The sequence below is a fragment of the Wasmannia auropunctata genome, unplaced genomic scaffold (genome assembly GCF_000956235.1).
Source record: "Wasmannia auropunctata unplaced genomic scaffold, wasmannia.A_1.0 LD336041.1, whole genome shotgun sequence".
NCBI lineage: Eukaryota > Metazoa > Arthropoda > Insecta > Hymenoptera > Formicidae > Wasmannia > Wasmannia auropunctata.
Window position 1 is genome coordinate 708,613 of NW_012026849.1, and position 13,907 is coordinate 722,519.

The 13,907-nt window shown below is 35.6% G+C and overlaps 4 protein-coding genes and 1 pseudogene across 10 annotated transcripts; 3 read left to right on the forward strand and 2 right to left on the reverse strand.

The window, feature by feature from the left end:
- LOC105451899 (diamine acetyltransferase 2-like) lies at nt 1-1,158 on the forward strand. The gene is made up of 4 exons (XM_011692626.1): nt 1-296; nt 369-420; nt 503-705; nt 793-1,158. Exons 1-4 carry the CDS (start codon nt 231-233, stop codon nt 958-960), a joined length of 489 nt encoding a protein of 162 aa, XP_011690928.1. The 5' UTR covers nt 1-230; the 3' UTR covers nt 961-1,158.
- Nucleotides 1,159-3,698: 2,540 nt separating this feature from the next.
- Nucleotides 3,699-4,071, forward strand: LOC105451902 (protein PET117 homolog, mitochondrial). Its single transcript, XM_011692628.1, has 2 exons — nt 3,699-3,836; nt 3,908-4,071. Exons 1-2 carry the CDS (start codon nt 3,745-3,747, stop codon nt 4,047-4,049), a joined length of 234 nt encoding a protein of 77 aa, XP_011690930.1. The 5' UTR covers nt 3,699-3,744; the 3' UTR covers nt 4,050-4,071.
- Nucleotides 4,072-4,175: 104 nt separating this feature from the next.
- On the forward strand, nt 4,176-6,539 carry LOC105451904 (protein lin-52 homolog). 4 transcript variants are annotated; one of them, XR_974642.1, is made up of 5 exons: nt 4,176-4,264; nt 4,857-4,934; nt 4,997-5,104; nt 5,174-5,736; nt 5,894-6,539. XR_974642.1 is itself a non-coding variant. In XM_011692634.1 (4 exons), exons 1-4 carry the CDS (start codon nt 4,234-4,236, stop codon nt 5,305-5,307), a joined length of 351 nt encoding a protein of 116 aa, XP_011690936.1. In that variant the 5' UTR covers nt 4,176-4,233; the 3' UTR covers nt 5,308-6,439. The 4 variants fall into 4 exon arrangements, 3 of the variants coding, with proteins under 3 accessions (XP_011690936.1, XP_011690938.1, XP_011690937.1); XM_011692634.1 differs by having other exon boundaries at nt 5,174-6,439; XM_011692636.1 differs by having other exon boundaries at nt 5,015-5,104; nt 5,174-6,250.
- LOC105451920 lies at nt 5,349-7,292 on the reverse strand (annotated as a pseudogene).
- Nucleotides 7,293-7,977: 685 nt separating this feature from the next.
- LOC105451903 (PI-PLC X domain-containing protein 1-like) lies at nt 7,978-13,907 on the reverse strand. Of its 4 annotated transcripts, none has more exons than XM_011692630.1 (8): nt 13,715-13,907; nt 12,915-13,176; nt 12,205-12,427; nt 11,638-11,892; nt 10,328-10,536; nt 9,792-9,996; nt 8,947-9,220; nt 7,978-8,454 (listed from the first exon to the last, which is right to left on the reverse strand). In XM_011692630.1, the coding sequence occupies exons 3-8, from the start codon at nt 12,299-12,301 to the stop codon at nt 8,214-8,216; spliced, it is 1,281 nt and encodes a 426-aa protein (XP_011690932.1). In that variant the 5' UTR covers nt 12,302-12,427; nt 12,915-13,176; nt 13,715-13,907; the 3' UTR covers nt 7,978-8,213. The 4 variants fall into 4 exon arrangements, with proteins under 4 accessions (XP_011690932.1, XP_011690933.1, XP_011690935.1 ...); XM_011692631.1 differs by having other exon boundaries at nt 12,205-12,430; XM_011692633.1 differs by lacking the exon at nt 12,915-13,176.

Below are 13,907 nucleotides of genomic sequence, written 5' to 3' on the forward strand. Positions count from 1 at the left end.
GGAGTATATATTAAAATCCGCATTCTTCTGGTTTTAGTATGTTACTAAATTCAGTAGTGAGAACATATACTCGAGTTCAGTTCAAGTCATTTCAAATTTTAAAGAATATTATTAAGTTTGTCTTTTTTTATCTATATTTTATATAAATTGGATACATTTAATATTTTTAAAATATTGAACTGCAAATTAATTACTGCAAATATTTGAAGCTGAAATTAACGTTTGTTGTAATGGCTGAGATAATTGTACGAAAAGCTGTACGTGAAGATTGCAAAGCCCTCATGGTACTTGTACAGGTATATATTTATAAATTTTGTTAATAATGAATATCTTGAATAGAATAAAAATATTAGACATATATTTTATAGGAACTGGCGACCTATCAGAGAATGCCCAACGCATTAAAAATTGATTACAAGAGTGACTTTTTTACATTATTATTTCTATATCATTTAATTAACTTTCTAAAATGCCAAAATAATTGTTTAAAATCATTGTTTAGCATTAGAAAAAGATGGCTTTGGAGAGAAACCTTTATTTTTCTGTTACGTGGCAACATATGATAAAAATCTCATTGGTTACGCTTTTTGTTCGTACACTTATTCTCCATGGACTGGAAGGTCTATATTTATGGAAGATCTTTACGTAGCATCGGATTTTCGACAGAAAAACGTTGGCAGCAAAATTTTACAAGCAGTTGCGAAAGTATAATATGTTCCATTTATTTAATTATACTGCGTATAAAATTCTAGTATTCTATATGTGTTAAAAAAAATTACAAAATTTTTACAGGACGCATTAGAGAACAATTGTAACAAATTGGATTTTCCAGTTCTCAACTGGAACTCAGCACAACAATTTTATAAAAAGCTAGGGGCTAGTGATCTGACGATTGGAGAACAATGGCATCGTTATCGTTTTGCTGATGAAGCGTTAAAAAAATTAGCGTCTGGCAAATAAAATAAGTCAAAATACAGTAGCTGATAGCAGCGTTTTAATACTACTTGAATACTAAATAATATTGAATAATAACCATTATTAGCTGGTTTAGTAATTAATAGTAGAAAAACTGTTATATGGTAGAAAATTACTTTATAATAATAGTAATAACTTTACTTTATTATAAACATAAATAGTGTACATCAAGTTTAATATAAAGATAAAAAACAAATTGAGAAATCTTTAATCTATATTATTACTGTAATAAATAAACATATATATTATATTTTCGTGACATTCTGCCTTTTCATAAATACATAGATATAATGTAAATATACTAAACGACTTTTATATATTCGAGTGTATCAATGTATATAACGCTTTAATAGCCTTGAAATTAACAATAAGATAATAAATATAAAAGAAATATTGAGGATCTTTCTGTGTCTTATTCGCATTTATATAATGATGATTGCAAACAATCAATAATATTGATTAAGATTGTAAATAAGATTTTCAATTGTTTATAAAAAAAAAAAAATTTGAAAATTGGTATTTAAAATTTCAATTTTAAAAAATTTTTATAAATAGTTTGAAAAATCTTTATTAACTAACAAGGAAAATTCATCAAGCATAATAAATGTTTGAATAATTGTTGTATGAAAATTTCATAGAAAGTATTACACATACAATATGTTAAATGATATACGAATGAAATGCAGAAACGAAGATGGCTTTTAAAATAGAAAATAGAAATAAAATGAAACATACATATTAAATAATGTATATATTTTCTATATCTCCAAATAAAACAAAAAGTCCTGATGACATATTTGTTGAAAATATTTATTAAAAGTCCCCTTTCGATTAATTACGATTCGATTTATTTTAACGATGTTTTGACGTCTTTTGTTTGAGTCAACAGATTAATTTATTGTACTCACCCACATGATAACCTTTCGAAGACGATAACTTCTTACTTTTACGATTGAAGCAGGGTTGTGCATCTACGCGTAAAATATAATATTCTACGTTTACATGTAGACAACGTAAACTATTGTATAAGTGTCATCTATGTAGACAGTCAGTAGACTATATATTTATTCATTTAATAAATACATATAATTTAACGTTTATGTAAAAAAAATTACTATTTAAATAAGAAAAATTCTCTGGTTACATTCTTAATCTTAATCTCGTAGTTAAATTAATTAATGTTCAAAATACATCAAGAATATCCTAAAGATGTCTAAAGGTATCTTTAGCCTACTCCTAGGTACATTTTTGGACATTTCTACTGTGGGTAGAGACTGCTTTATAATTTAATTCTTTTATATTGTATATCTTAGTGATACAATTTACAATATTCTACATAGTTTACAAGTCTGGATTGTCTACGTAGCAAAAAGACTATGTAAACATCACGTAGATTTCACGTAAATAATCCGTGTAGACGTAATCTTGAAATCTACGGCACAACCCTGGATTGAAGACCACGCTTGGTCAATATAAGATTTTGGTGCTCCTAATATTTCTATGTGAATTTTACATACATATTCTAGTTTTAGCAAACTGTGTGCCGTTACTTTCGGATTCAACAGAGCTCTTTGCTTGAGACAAAACAGTATTATCACGATTATTAAATTGATAATCAATTTAATAAATACTGATGCTCGCCGGCATTTAATGAAATCTCCCCTACTTCACGATGTGATATAAAGAATTATTTGCTGCGAAAAATATATGTATATTCAGTCCTGGCTGAGGTAATATTTTTCGCAGCAAATAATTCTTTATATCACATCGTGAAGTAGGGGAGATTTCATTGAATGATGATTGAAGTAGGGGAGATTTCATTGAATGATGATTGAAGTAGGGGAGATTTCATTGAAATTCACGTAGAAATATTAAGAACATTAAAATCCTGCTATGACCGTGCGTGGCCTTTTCTTAATTTAATTGTGTTATACATAGACGATCGGAATTATATATATATTGATATATTAATTGTTCTTATTTTTAGATATTATAAAACCTTGAAAAATCGATTTTTTGTGAAACTGATTTTATCGTTATTTGTCACCCTTTATCCTACAATTTTTGTCTGAAGTATTCTTTCGTATCTTGCGTATTTTTCTGGGATATTTGTCTGGGGAAATAAAAATTGAACACTCTGTATATGTTATATTACTTATACATATATTTTCTATTCTGAATAATGTTAGAGATAGTAAAGAATAAGAAATATGTATAATGTATAATTATTATAATTAGGATGTAATTATAATTTTCTTTAGGTACAAGTCTTTTTTAAGTATGTACTCTCATAACAAAAAAAGTCACTGTATGATCATCACAATTAATATATTATAATAATATATAAATTCAATAGCTATGGATAAATTGTAATATATGTCCCTGTAAGATTATCAAAAGTTTACATCATTATTAAAATCACATGGGACTAGTGTAGGTATCAATTGTATTAGAGATGTCAAGATGTAACATTTTTTTTGTAGTCAGACGGATTAAAGAAAAAAAACGAGAAGAGCGAACGAAGTGATGTGAATGGTGTCCATGTTAACGCTCGAGCGTTAGGGTTATCACACAAAAAAACTTAAGCAGTGTGACGTAAGCAGTAATAAAGAAATCTACGTATTGGATTTGCTACTGCCTACGTTATAACCTTGGCGAAAGTCAAATAATCGCGCGCGCGAGAATCGACAGCAATCGATTATCCCGTCGTGCGTTGCGCGAGCATCTCGCACTCGCAGCGATAACTGCGCACCCGGCACCATCCGAGAAATGTCGAGCGCGTCTAAAGTCACTTTCGGTCTATGTTGCATGTCGTCCGTCGGAATAATAGGCTACGTTCATTACAAGCAGGCCTACGACAGGTAGATACCGCGTCGCCACGACGTTTCGACCTTCTCTCATCGACTAACGTTGCGCCGCGAAAACGTTTCAGGAAGCAGCTGCACTTGGGCGTGATACGCGACGTCGAGCGACGGGAGCGCCGAAAGGCAGAAAATGTCTACGTACTGCAGCAGCAGGTCGAGCTAGCCAAGGAGCTGCGCAGAGAGGCGGCACTACGACAGAGCGACACGTAGCGATTAACGACGCGTGGTTGTTAGTCTGTCACTCGAGGGTTTTCGTAAGGAATAAAAAAGCCGTGTGTAAAGTATCCCGTCCGGTTCATGTCGCTCCATTTTGTATGCGCGTCGTGTATCCGTTGAAGCGTCCTTCCTCCCAGGAAACACTTGAGTAAATTTATTGCTTTCACGCGCGAGCGTTATGGCTACCGACGAAGCAGTGGAACAACCGGGTAAGTTTGGAACCTCACGAATACAACAAACGCGCAAAAAAATTTTCGAGTGTGCACTTGTCTCTGTTTATATGCACATTTAGGGGTTATATAATTATGTGACAAGTATATTGAATGTAATATTAACGACTTTTTTAAATGATCGATTTAGTCCTTTGTAGTCAATATATCTTTTAATCCTCATAGTCATATTTATCATTATATAATCACTATATATATTAATATTATGAGAAAGTCAATGGTATCCTACGTCAATGTCGCAAACTTTTGCTATATATTTAAAATGTGTAAAATACTTACATTTTATTTCTTTCTCTTATTTATCTCAATCGAAAGATCAGATTTGTTGATCGTTTGCTTTATGTAATGAAATAGAATAAGAAAGATTTAAGTTCCTATTAATTACGCAGTGTGAATTCTGCTTCGTTCAAAATATTATACAAATTAATCTTTATATTTACACTTTGTTTATTGACTTGAAACTACACAGATTGTATAAATATTGTGTAAGATAATTATGTCTCTACTATAATATTATAGTAAAGATACTTCAAATACAAAGAAATTAAAATAGTTGATTCTTATTTTATAGATTTGTCTTGCATAGAGGAGAGTCTCATGAGTCTAGAGAAATTGGATAGAGCATCTCCCGATCTATGGCCTGAGCAGAGTGAGTACACTTTTCAAGGAATCATTTATGAGTCATGTATACACATTACATCATATATGTAGCGAGCAATGAAGTTCCAGGTGTACATGAGTTTGTTGCTCAAAATTCACCGCAGACAGAACCATGTTTTTGGGCTGCGATGTCGCAGGATGACATAAGCCATGTGCATCGTGAGTTGATATGCATTAACATATGATTCTTCATCCTGTTGCTAAATACCGTAAAATATTTTCTTGCAGAACTGGGTAATTTGTCAATGACCGGGCTTATCTCGGAAGTGAAAAGACTGCACGATTTAGCTTATCAGCTGGGTCTAGAAGAGGCTAAGGAAATGACACGCGGCAAATATTTGAATATATTTAAACATAAATAACCTATTTTAGATTCGCAAAAAAAAAAAATAAAAACTCGTGAAAATGCAATACTACAATCGGTATTCTTAAGAAACGTTTCGAGACGTTTTGTTTTAATACTTTTCCAACCTTAAGAATTCTCTAAGATCCACCTTGTGTATCTCTGTACATTTACAAATGCAGACGGAAAAATGGTGCTTGAGTCGCAACTAGACCCATATGATAGGATTCCGACCTGATTGAAAAAAAAAAAAGGAAAACATAAATATGTGAACTACATCTGTAGTATATATGTAAATATTTATGTTGATAACGTACCAGGAAATATGTGTCCGCATATTTGTATAACAGTGGACTACCGCTGTAACCTGAGCAAGGTTCACAGTTTCCTTTGGCGCATAATTCGACAGATAGAGCTTGGCTTAAATAGTCCGAGCACTGCTGCTTAGGTACGAGTTCTAGTTGTAATGACTGTTGCGTCAGTGGTTGCGCTGGATCACAGGGTTACAGCACTTGAACGTTACATAAACACAGCTTACAGTTTTATGCTTTACGATAGTTTGTTCTATTAATACAATACCTTTTTGACCTGACAATTTTCCCCAGCCGACAACAGTGCATGTACTTCCTAAGCTGACGTATCTGTCTTCCGGTATAAAGCAGATTGGTTGAGCTGTGGCTGAAGAGGACCGGATAATATTGCTATTTCATTGAGGCGCCGTGATCGTCACGGTGTCTTCAACACGTATACATTTAAGAATTGTACATACCTGTAAAATCGATCGCCTTCTTCAAGCGAAGTAAGGCGACGTTGTTGGAAAAACTTGCGGCGTTGTAGCCCGGATGTTTTACTACATACGATATGTCGTGGCTACTGGTATTGTGTCCGCAAAACAAATTATTACAATCCGGATTCGACTCTGTATTATACTCACCAATAAGCACAGAGCATCTAAACACGAACGAGGATTATATAATTGATTTACAAGCATTTATTGCATGCTACAATTTAATGCTACCGATCGAAAATCTGAGCAACGATCATTCGTTATATTTTTTATTTTCGACTGCTATATACGTACAATTTGTATCTGTCCGATTTCGCGAGTGCGCATGTAGCTGTAGTCAATACAGTACGCTCATTAACAATCACGCCATTGCACGAGTATTTGATCTCACCCGTTAATGTATCTGAAACCGAATTCTTGCTAACAGTCTGAAAACGCATGTCTTACATAATAAAAGAAATATAGCTAATTTTCTCTCTCTCCTTCGAGAATAAATCAAATTGTACATAATTTGCTATATACATGATGTCACAGAAATTCTCCGTCTTGTTATTGTTCAGAAAATTGATCGATTCACTGACTACTTTAAAAGAAGAAATTGATGACTTTTGATAAGATATTTAAACTTTAATGTTATATATAGTTTAGACACCAATGATTTCTGGGACATCCTGTATATTGCCACTTCTCTGTAATATAAGTATTTCCGTATACGTGCAAAGTACTTGCTTATAAAGCCTATTCTTGCGACAAAGGGATGCGATCCTAAAGTGTCCACGTTATTTCGAACAATACTCTTTCCGCATTGGAAATCTGAAGACAGTTGCGTCGGATATGTATCCAGATTTCTGTCTGGATCTACCGGCCGTTCGGTATAACTGTCGACGCTGCAGCAAACTTTTATGCGAGTGCGATCGTACCCGCACACAGCTTGTCGTAATCTGCGTTCGAAAAAATTCACATAATTATCTACTCGTTCCTTCAAAGTGAAAAGACAACGACCACGTTACCTGTGAGCGGAAAGCGCGTTTCGATCCATTAGGGATACAACCGCCGGGCAGTACTCGATGAACGCGCACTTCTGATCACTGGGACAAGAAAGAGAATTATTTCGGCACGCGTCGTACTGATACCAAGGATACTCGCACAGCTCCGAAGTTACGATCGGCAGTAAAAGCAGTAGCAACAGGCAGCACATTTTCTGGATATAAATGCGTACGAGATGATCACACGCTTGACGACGATAAGATTTCGCTAGTTTCATATCAGGCGAGGATCTCGACGTTGTCAGGCGACTTCGAGAAGCAAAAGCTAAGCGACCCTTTCCTTGCATATAAAAAAAAAAGGAATATGCAAGATCTGGTCGACTTCTTAAAGAGATTATCGTTCTCTCTCAGAGAACCTTTTTCTGGGGTTCGTTGTGTGCTCCGTACAGAGACGCGACGGATTAATGCAGATAGATCTCGTATAAGTCAGTTTCGCGTTCGTGACCAACATCGTCTGTACCGGATGATGAACTGATTTCGTTGCATCGCGCACCTGTGTGCGACGGACAATTTCGTTTCTCTCGGTTACCTTGATTAGAGCATTATTCGCACGTCCGGCGGAACTGTGATGATCACGCGAAAAGTATACGTATTATACGATTAATGCGCAAACTGCGTTACGCTTTACCTAGATTTCCTGAAAAGGCAACAGAGGGTTGATGTAATTACTTCCTTGGCCTGCACTAAACTATTAATTAAAACGAAGTGAATTGCTTTTTTTTTTTATTCAGTTGCTGCTATGAATTCACGCAGCGCAGTAATTATTTAACGAATCACATTATATAATGAATTTAAATTAAAAGAAAAGAAATATTTCGTCTCTATGCAAGTAATAGAAAAATGAATAGACATAGTCTTGTAAGATATTTACATTATTTTTTATTAGACATTGTCTAATGGCCCGCCTTGTGTATAAAATTTAATATTCGTACAACATATAACCGTAGATAAAATCATAGAAGCAAAATAATAAATTATTAAGTACTATTTGTATAAAAATTGGTTTTGCAGTTCGGCATACTGTGGATTAAAGGTGCATTAATGAACTTTAGTTTCTTCACTTCTCGCGTGAGTTGGGAATAGGGAAGGTTTTTAACAATTCGAGTTTCGTCTTTCGTTCCATTCAATTGCGGTCTCGATGATACCGGACGATCGGACGAAATCGACGGCAACAATATTGGCGCTGCTCTGCCACTTGCTGTTGTACCAATTAGTAACGTTGATATTAACTTTCTCCGCCATTTGACGAATACTTCCGAGACGGTTTAAGATCACGTCCCACGTGTTGAGCGTTAATTCCGCCATCGCCGACCTTGGTACCGATCTAGGATGTCTGAAAGGAGGAGCGCCAGATTGGCGTAATTATAAGGCCTGTTCTTTTCAACTGAAGTTCTTGCACGGTTCATCTTTCCTTTTTTTTTCTCCACGTGAAAAGGAGAAAAAAAAGAGAAAAGATAAGCGGTTTAACAAGTCAGCCTAAAAAGAACAAGCTTTTTATTTGCGTTATAATATCTGTTTATGCTCTGCGTAGAGAACAAAATTAAAGACTTTTTTTTATGTAATAGGATGCTCAGCTATCAATAGAGGCTATTATAAACTTAATAGGGCCAGTCATCATTGACATCTGATAGATCAGCTCAACTAAGCGGCTCGTATATACAGATACCCAGCTGTATTTGATAATTTGTCTGCCGCTTGTATATGTTTATGTATACGTGACAATCTCTTAATTAGTGAAAACTTATAAAATTAAAAGTAGGTACATGACGAAAAAAGTAATCTTGATCGATCAGCTTGATACCGGCTTTATATGAGATTTACATACCCGAGACTTTCCGTTTCGATGCGATTGAGATAGTTAAACAAGTCTTCGATAGTCCTGACGTTTCCCCATTGATGTGTCACGCAAGGCCATATACTTTCGTAGCGATTGACGACTCGTCTATCGTCATAACCGATAATAAGCCTTTTTCCAGACGACCAGATTATATTCAGCGAACTATAAGTCCACCCGTAACTCTTCGGCAGATAGTACCCGGCGAATTGTTCCTCGAGGAATGTAACGAAGTCGTGATGTACCCCCAGATTTTTTCCAAAACCTAACAACACCATCAGCATATATTTTCATATAAATAATAAAAATCTAAGTCCTAGCTATGAATTGCATAATTTTGCTATTGTTACTGTATTAATTGAGAATCATTAATTGAGAAGTAGCGACAAATCGCCATAACGTAATTGCCCTTGTGTTCCACGCCCCGTATTTTGTAATAATATTCGTAGTCTGTTGTATCCAAACAATACAACAATCGACACGAGACAAGAAAATTGTATCTAGGATTATCAGATGATAAACAAAACATCTTGGAATTTAAGTGGGTCCGACATGATTTTCGAATATAATTTTCGGACATTATACAAATGATTATAATTTTATAATCTAATTCTCGTATTTCGTTGCGTTGTACAATTCTATACTGAATAATCTTTTCAATCAGTGGCCTTGATTTAACGTGAGTGTCGCGAATAAATTCGAGAACGACATTCAGGCGCAACAATATTTTTATGTTATTTAAAGAATATCATAAAAAAGAATGTTGAATAATGGCTCGAGCTAGTGTATTTTTGTCTGGCCGAAAATTATCGGGCTTTAACGCTAAAATGTATTACCAACTGGAAATTCCTGGATGTCAAATATTACGATCTCGTTCGTGTTGTCGAGGAAGGTCTTCACCTGATTGATGACGGTGTGCATAGGAACAGATTTAAATACTCCATGATTCGCCCACCATACCGAATTGGTGTTGGGATAGTGCCCGACTCTGATGTCGAGATATCGGACTCCGTAGATCAGTTGCGCGAGCACGTCCACATCCTGCAGTTTAATTATCCTAACGATTACCAGCAACGGTTATTCCATATTTAATTCTTATCCGACTTTTTAATTGCGTAAGCTCTCTTTTAATGTCGCCCGAATATTTTCGCTATAATTACTCGAGCGCGAGAAGCGTCTCGTTATTTGAAATCGATCGGAAGTCTATTTTGAAAATCAATCAAAAAGATGACGTAGAAATGGAGATCTTGTAGCCACGTGCGACTTATGACTCAGAATCAGAGTTGTTGTTGTCGTAACCAGATTAACTTGCAGATTATCTCGTTAATCCACGCAAATAATCAGTTCTTTGTATTATTAATTCAGAATTTACCTGCGTTATCACGTATCTTTCAACGATGTTCTCGGAATTTGCCCGTTCGTGTATCGCATACGACGCAGAATCGTGCGTACCGGGCAGGAACACTCTGCTCATTGGCAGCGACCCTAAAATGGCCCTTCTCTCCGACATCCATTGCGGTTGCGTTTGCAGACAATTTGTCAGTTTTACTGTGCCGTTTCTCAGCCAGGCGACATGGTACTCTATTAAAGCGAAATTCCGTTTTAAGCTCGGATACGTACGCCGCTAAAGAGGTATACGCAAGGAAAAAGCGGTAGATCAAGTAGCAGTCTGGACTGCTCTTCGTCGAAATTATAAAAAGCAATTTGCTCTTGTGCGACAATTTCTGTGAGAATCGCACTGTATATTGTTCGACAATAATTACAAAATTGTTTCCATGTGCTTATTTTCATTACTTATACATATTACATAAGCTGGGAAAATTACGTTGCAAAAATGACTAGTTGCCAATTCCAAAAATAGTTCGTTACTGTTACTACTGTTCAAAAAGTAACAAATTAATAATAAATTATTAACAAGAATTGGAAAAAGGGCTAATGAGAGTTGAGAGTAGTACTTAGTGCGCGTAAAGTTTTTAATGCTAAAACAAGATCAATTAATAATGAAATTGGTCCTATCAAAATTAATTAATAATAAAAAAATTACATTTCTAAAATTTTTTGTCGAAATATTGAGAGCAATCAAATTTTGGATTTTTGATTTGCAAGATTATCAAAACTTGAAAAAAGTCTTTCGAATAAATGTAAAGTTTGAAAAAGTTTTAATTTTTTAAAATTCATACTTTTTTATATCTTCAATTTTATATGTTTTAAAATCTTGATTGATCAATTACGAACCAAATCTGTTTTTAACATATAAAAATCTATAATAATCACATCTGGATCAGAATATAAAGTCTATGAATTTTATCCAAACTCTCATTTAATTTAAAAAAAAAGTTAGCGTTATTCAATCGTCAACATCATCATCGTGAAAAATGAAAATGATTTTTTTTTTGTGGAAGTTAGAATAAACGGAAAAATAGGTTCCAAACATAAAAACAAAGAGGGATTATTCGTTATTCGTTATTGTTCTCCTATAGATAAAAAGAATTGATACTGAATAATGGCTGCAATTACAATTACGTTTTTGTATCTGATAATGTTGGTTGCGAAAACGCAACTGTAACGGTAACATTACAAGAAACGTTATTTCTCAACCTTATATATGTATACGCTCGGTTAATAGTTTATATTGGAATTATATAATTACGATATATGTGTATATATACATTGCATACATACGTAGGCATTGCTGAACGAACGTGAGATTGTAGGTGGGAACGAACGTGGCCTGCACTCCGGTCCTCTTGATGCCACTCGGCGCATTTGGTATCAGGGTATAAATTGGCTCGAGGCCATTCGTGGGCTCGCCCGTGTAAAGAGCGATCGTATCGCCCGGTCGATACCTGGCGTGATTCCAATAAATCTCGATCTCCCGTATCATTCGAGCGGACATTATGGGCGAGATAATCAGGCCGACGTGCGCCCGTTGAAAATCTGAAAAGGGGAAACAGGTGTTTCGGTGCCTTCAGGACACTCGGCGAAAGGCGCGCTAATGCCTGTGCGACAATTTCAATGACGATAATCGCCTTGTCGAAAACCGGGACAAATGTCGCTCTGCGAGACGAAGACGCGCGTTGACACGATTGCGTAAGTCACAATAAAAAAACGTTTCTTTAATCACGAAAATCACGCGAATCTAAATATTCGTATTCAGTACACCATGTAGATCCAATCGATTTATATATGTCATATTTATTGTCGAAGTTTGTTTATAATACTGCTACACTGTGTGATCTTAAAACTCACCGTCTCTCGTATCCGGACCACAAAATCTTGCGGTCGACACGCAATGGACGATCGTTAACCAAGGGAAAAAGGCAGGAATGACTGTAAGTAGCTTCATCTTGCACGAGTTACCGCGGGAGGATTGTAGTCAACAAAATTTTATCTGCCTCTTCGAGTCGTTGACATTCTTCTCGGTGCCCTCTCAATCGTTTTAATTCTTCCCACAAAGCCAACTGGCTACAAACTGCTGAAAAAGACGTCAACCTTCACCTCCTACTCAATTTCTTGTGCAACACACTGTCACGAGTTCAAGAAATTATTGCCGTCAAGAAACTTATGACGTATTCACGTTTAATATAAATACAGTCGTTGTAATGAAGGAAACACGTGCATTAATGATACTTACGTTAAATTATTGATGATAATAAAATAATAATGAGAATGAACAATTGATTCTTATTCACGTAAATTAAAAATATAATGTTTATCAAAATATCATTTTTCGTAGAACATGAATCATGGATTTGTGAATGAAAATTTCCATTTAGGAGTCTGCTTATCTCTTACGGTTATATATATATAAATTTTTATTATGTAATTTTAAAAATAAAAATGTTTATCAGCAATTATAAAATTCCAAGAGCCACTCCAGGTCGTAAAACGTGACTTATCTTGCGATATGGTGTAAGTTAAAAAAGTTTTAGAAAATGATAAAATGAGTATTTACTAACACTCGCTCGCGATATAACACAATCGGAAAATAGTCGATCGCGTGGATCGTAACTTCTCGAGTCTTCTCGCGGTTCGACGCGCTGGTACCTCTCTCTCTCTCCGTTGATAGATCGTAACTGATCGTCATACGTACGACCAAGTCAAGTTGTGCAAGTTCAAGAACGTGGATGTGACGAATGCGGTGACGACAGAATCGTGAGACAAATAGCTAAGGAAAATCGTCCGCGTTGATTATGAATGCTGATTGTTTATTTCTTCATCCTGTTGCAATTAATCGCAATTACGCAAGCTTTTTTCACTCTTATTACGAAATGCGGTGGACGTATGTACTCTTGAAGCGAAGGTGGGAGCTAGGTCCTTTTACATTCCGTAAATTTTGTTTAATGTATATCACATTTCAGACGGTGACTCGTACAGTTTAAAAGTAATTAATGAAATGAATAAAAAATAACGAAATTCTCTTAAGATTTCCGTTTAAGGATTTTTTTAATAAACCTTATCTTCTCGCGAGTTGAAGAAATTAAAATTACGAAAAAAAGAAATTTAGGACATCCCCCTCTGGTTATATCTTTTAGTCTGCCTACGCAACGCGATTGATTTCGATTAAGATCGCTGAATCTCGAGCGGGGGAGAGGCGGAAGAAGTCCCCCTCCTCCTCAGGAAATTAAAGCAATATTTCCACGTGCTGTCGACGCCGAATCGACATCGAATATGTCGAATGGCGAGACGGGGGGCAGAAGGACAGTCAGGAGGGGAAGAAGAAGGGATGAAGGGAACCAGAAGAGAAGAGATCTCTTACCATGAATTTATCGCGAAAAAATCGACTCGGCTGACGTCGCGGTCGAAGCCTCGATCATTCGTCCTTCTCCGTTCTCTCGAAGTAACGCGCAGTCGTTTCCGTGATGATTGACGGCGGACGCGCGAAAAAAACCGCTGACTCGCAACGTTACCGCGCCGATGCGTGAAACTATGCGGCGCGATTCGGTATCACG

Coding starts and splice junctions, on each gene's coding strand:
- LOC105451899 (XM_011692626.1), top strand. CDS start 231: ATGGCTGAGATAATTGTACGAAAAGCTGTACGTGAAGATTGCAAAGCC. Junction 421..502: donor ATTAAAAATTGATTACAAGA/GTGACTTTTTTA, acceptor ATCATTGTTTAG/CATTAGAAAAAGATGGCTTT. Junction 706..792: donor TTTTACAAGCAGTTGCGAAA/GTATAATATGTT, acceptor AAATTTTTACAG/GACGCATTAGAGAACAATTG.
- LOC105451902 (XM_011692628.1), top strand. CDS start 3,745: ATGTCGAGCGCGTCTAAAGTCACTTTCGGTCTATGTTGCATGTCGTCC. Junction 3,837..3,907: donor TACAAGCAGGCCTACGACAG/GTAGATACCGCG, acceptor AAAACGTTTCAG/GAAGCAGCTGCACTTGGGCG.
- LOC105451904 (XM_011692634.1), top strand. CDS start 4,234: ATGGCTACCGACGAAGCAGTGGAACAACCGG. Junction 4,265..4,856: donor CGAAGCAGTGGAACAACCGG/GTAAGTTTGGAA, acceptor CTTATTTTATAG/ATTTGTCTTGCATAGAGGAG. Junction 4,935..4,996: donor CGATCTATGGCCTGAGCAGA/GTGAGTACACTT, acceptor TCATATATGTAG/CGAGCAATGAAGTTCCAGGT.
- LOC105451903 (XM_011692633.1), bottom strand. CDS start 12,301: ATGAAGCTACTTACAGTCATTCCTGCCTTTTTCCCTTGGTTAACGATC. Junction 10,537..11,637: donor GTTCGTTCAGCAATGCCTAC/GTATGTATGCAA, acceptor TCGCTTTAATAG/AGTACCATGTCGCCTGGCTG. Junction 9,221..9,791: donor CATCCAGGAATTTCCAGTTG/GTAATACATTTT, acceptor TGGTGTTGTTAG/GTTTTGGAAAAAATCTGGGG.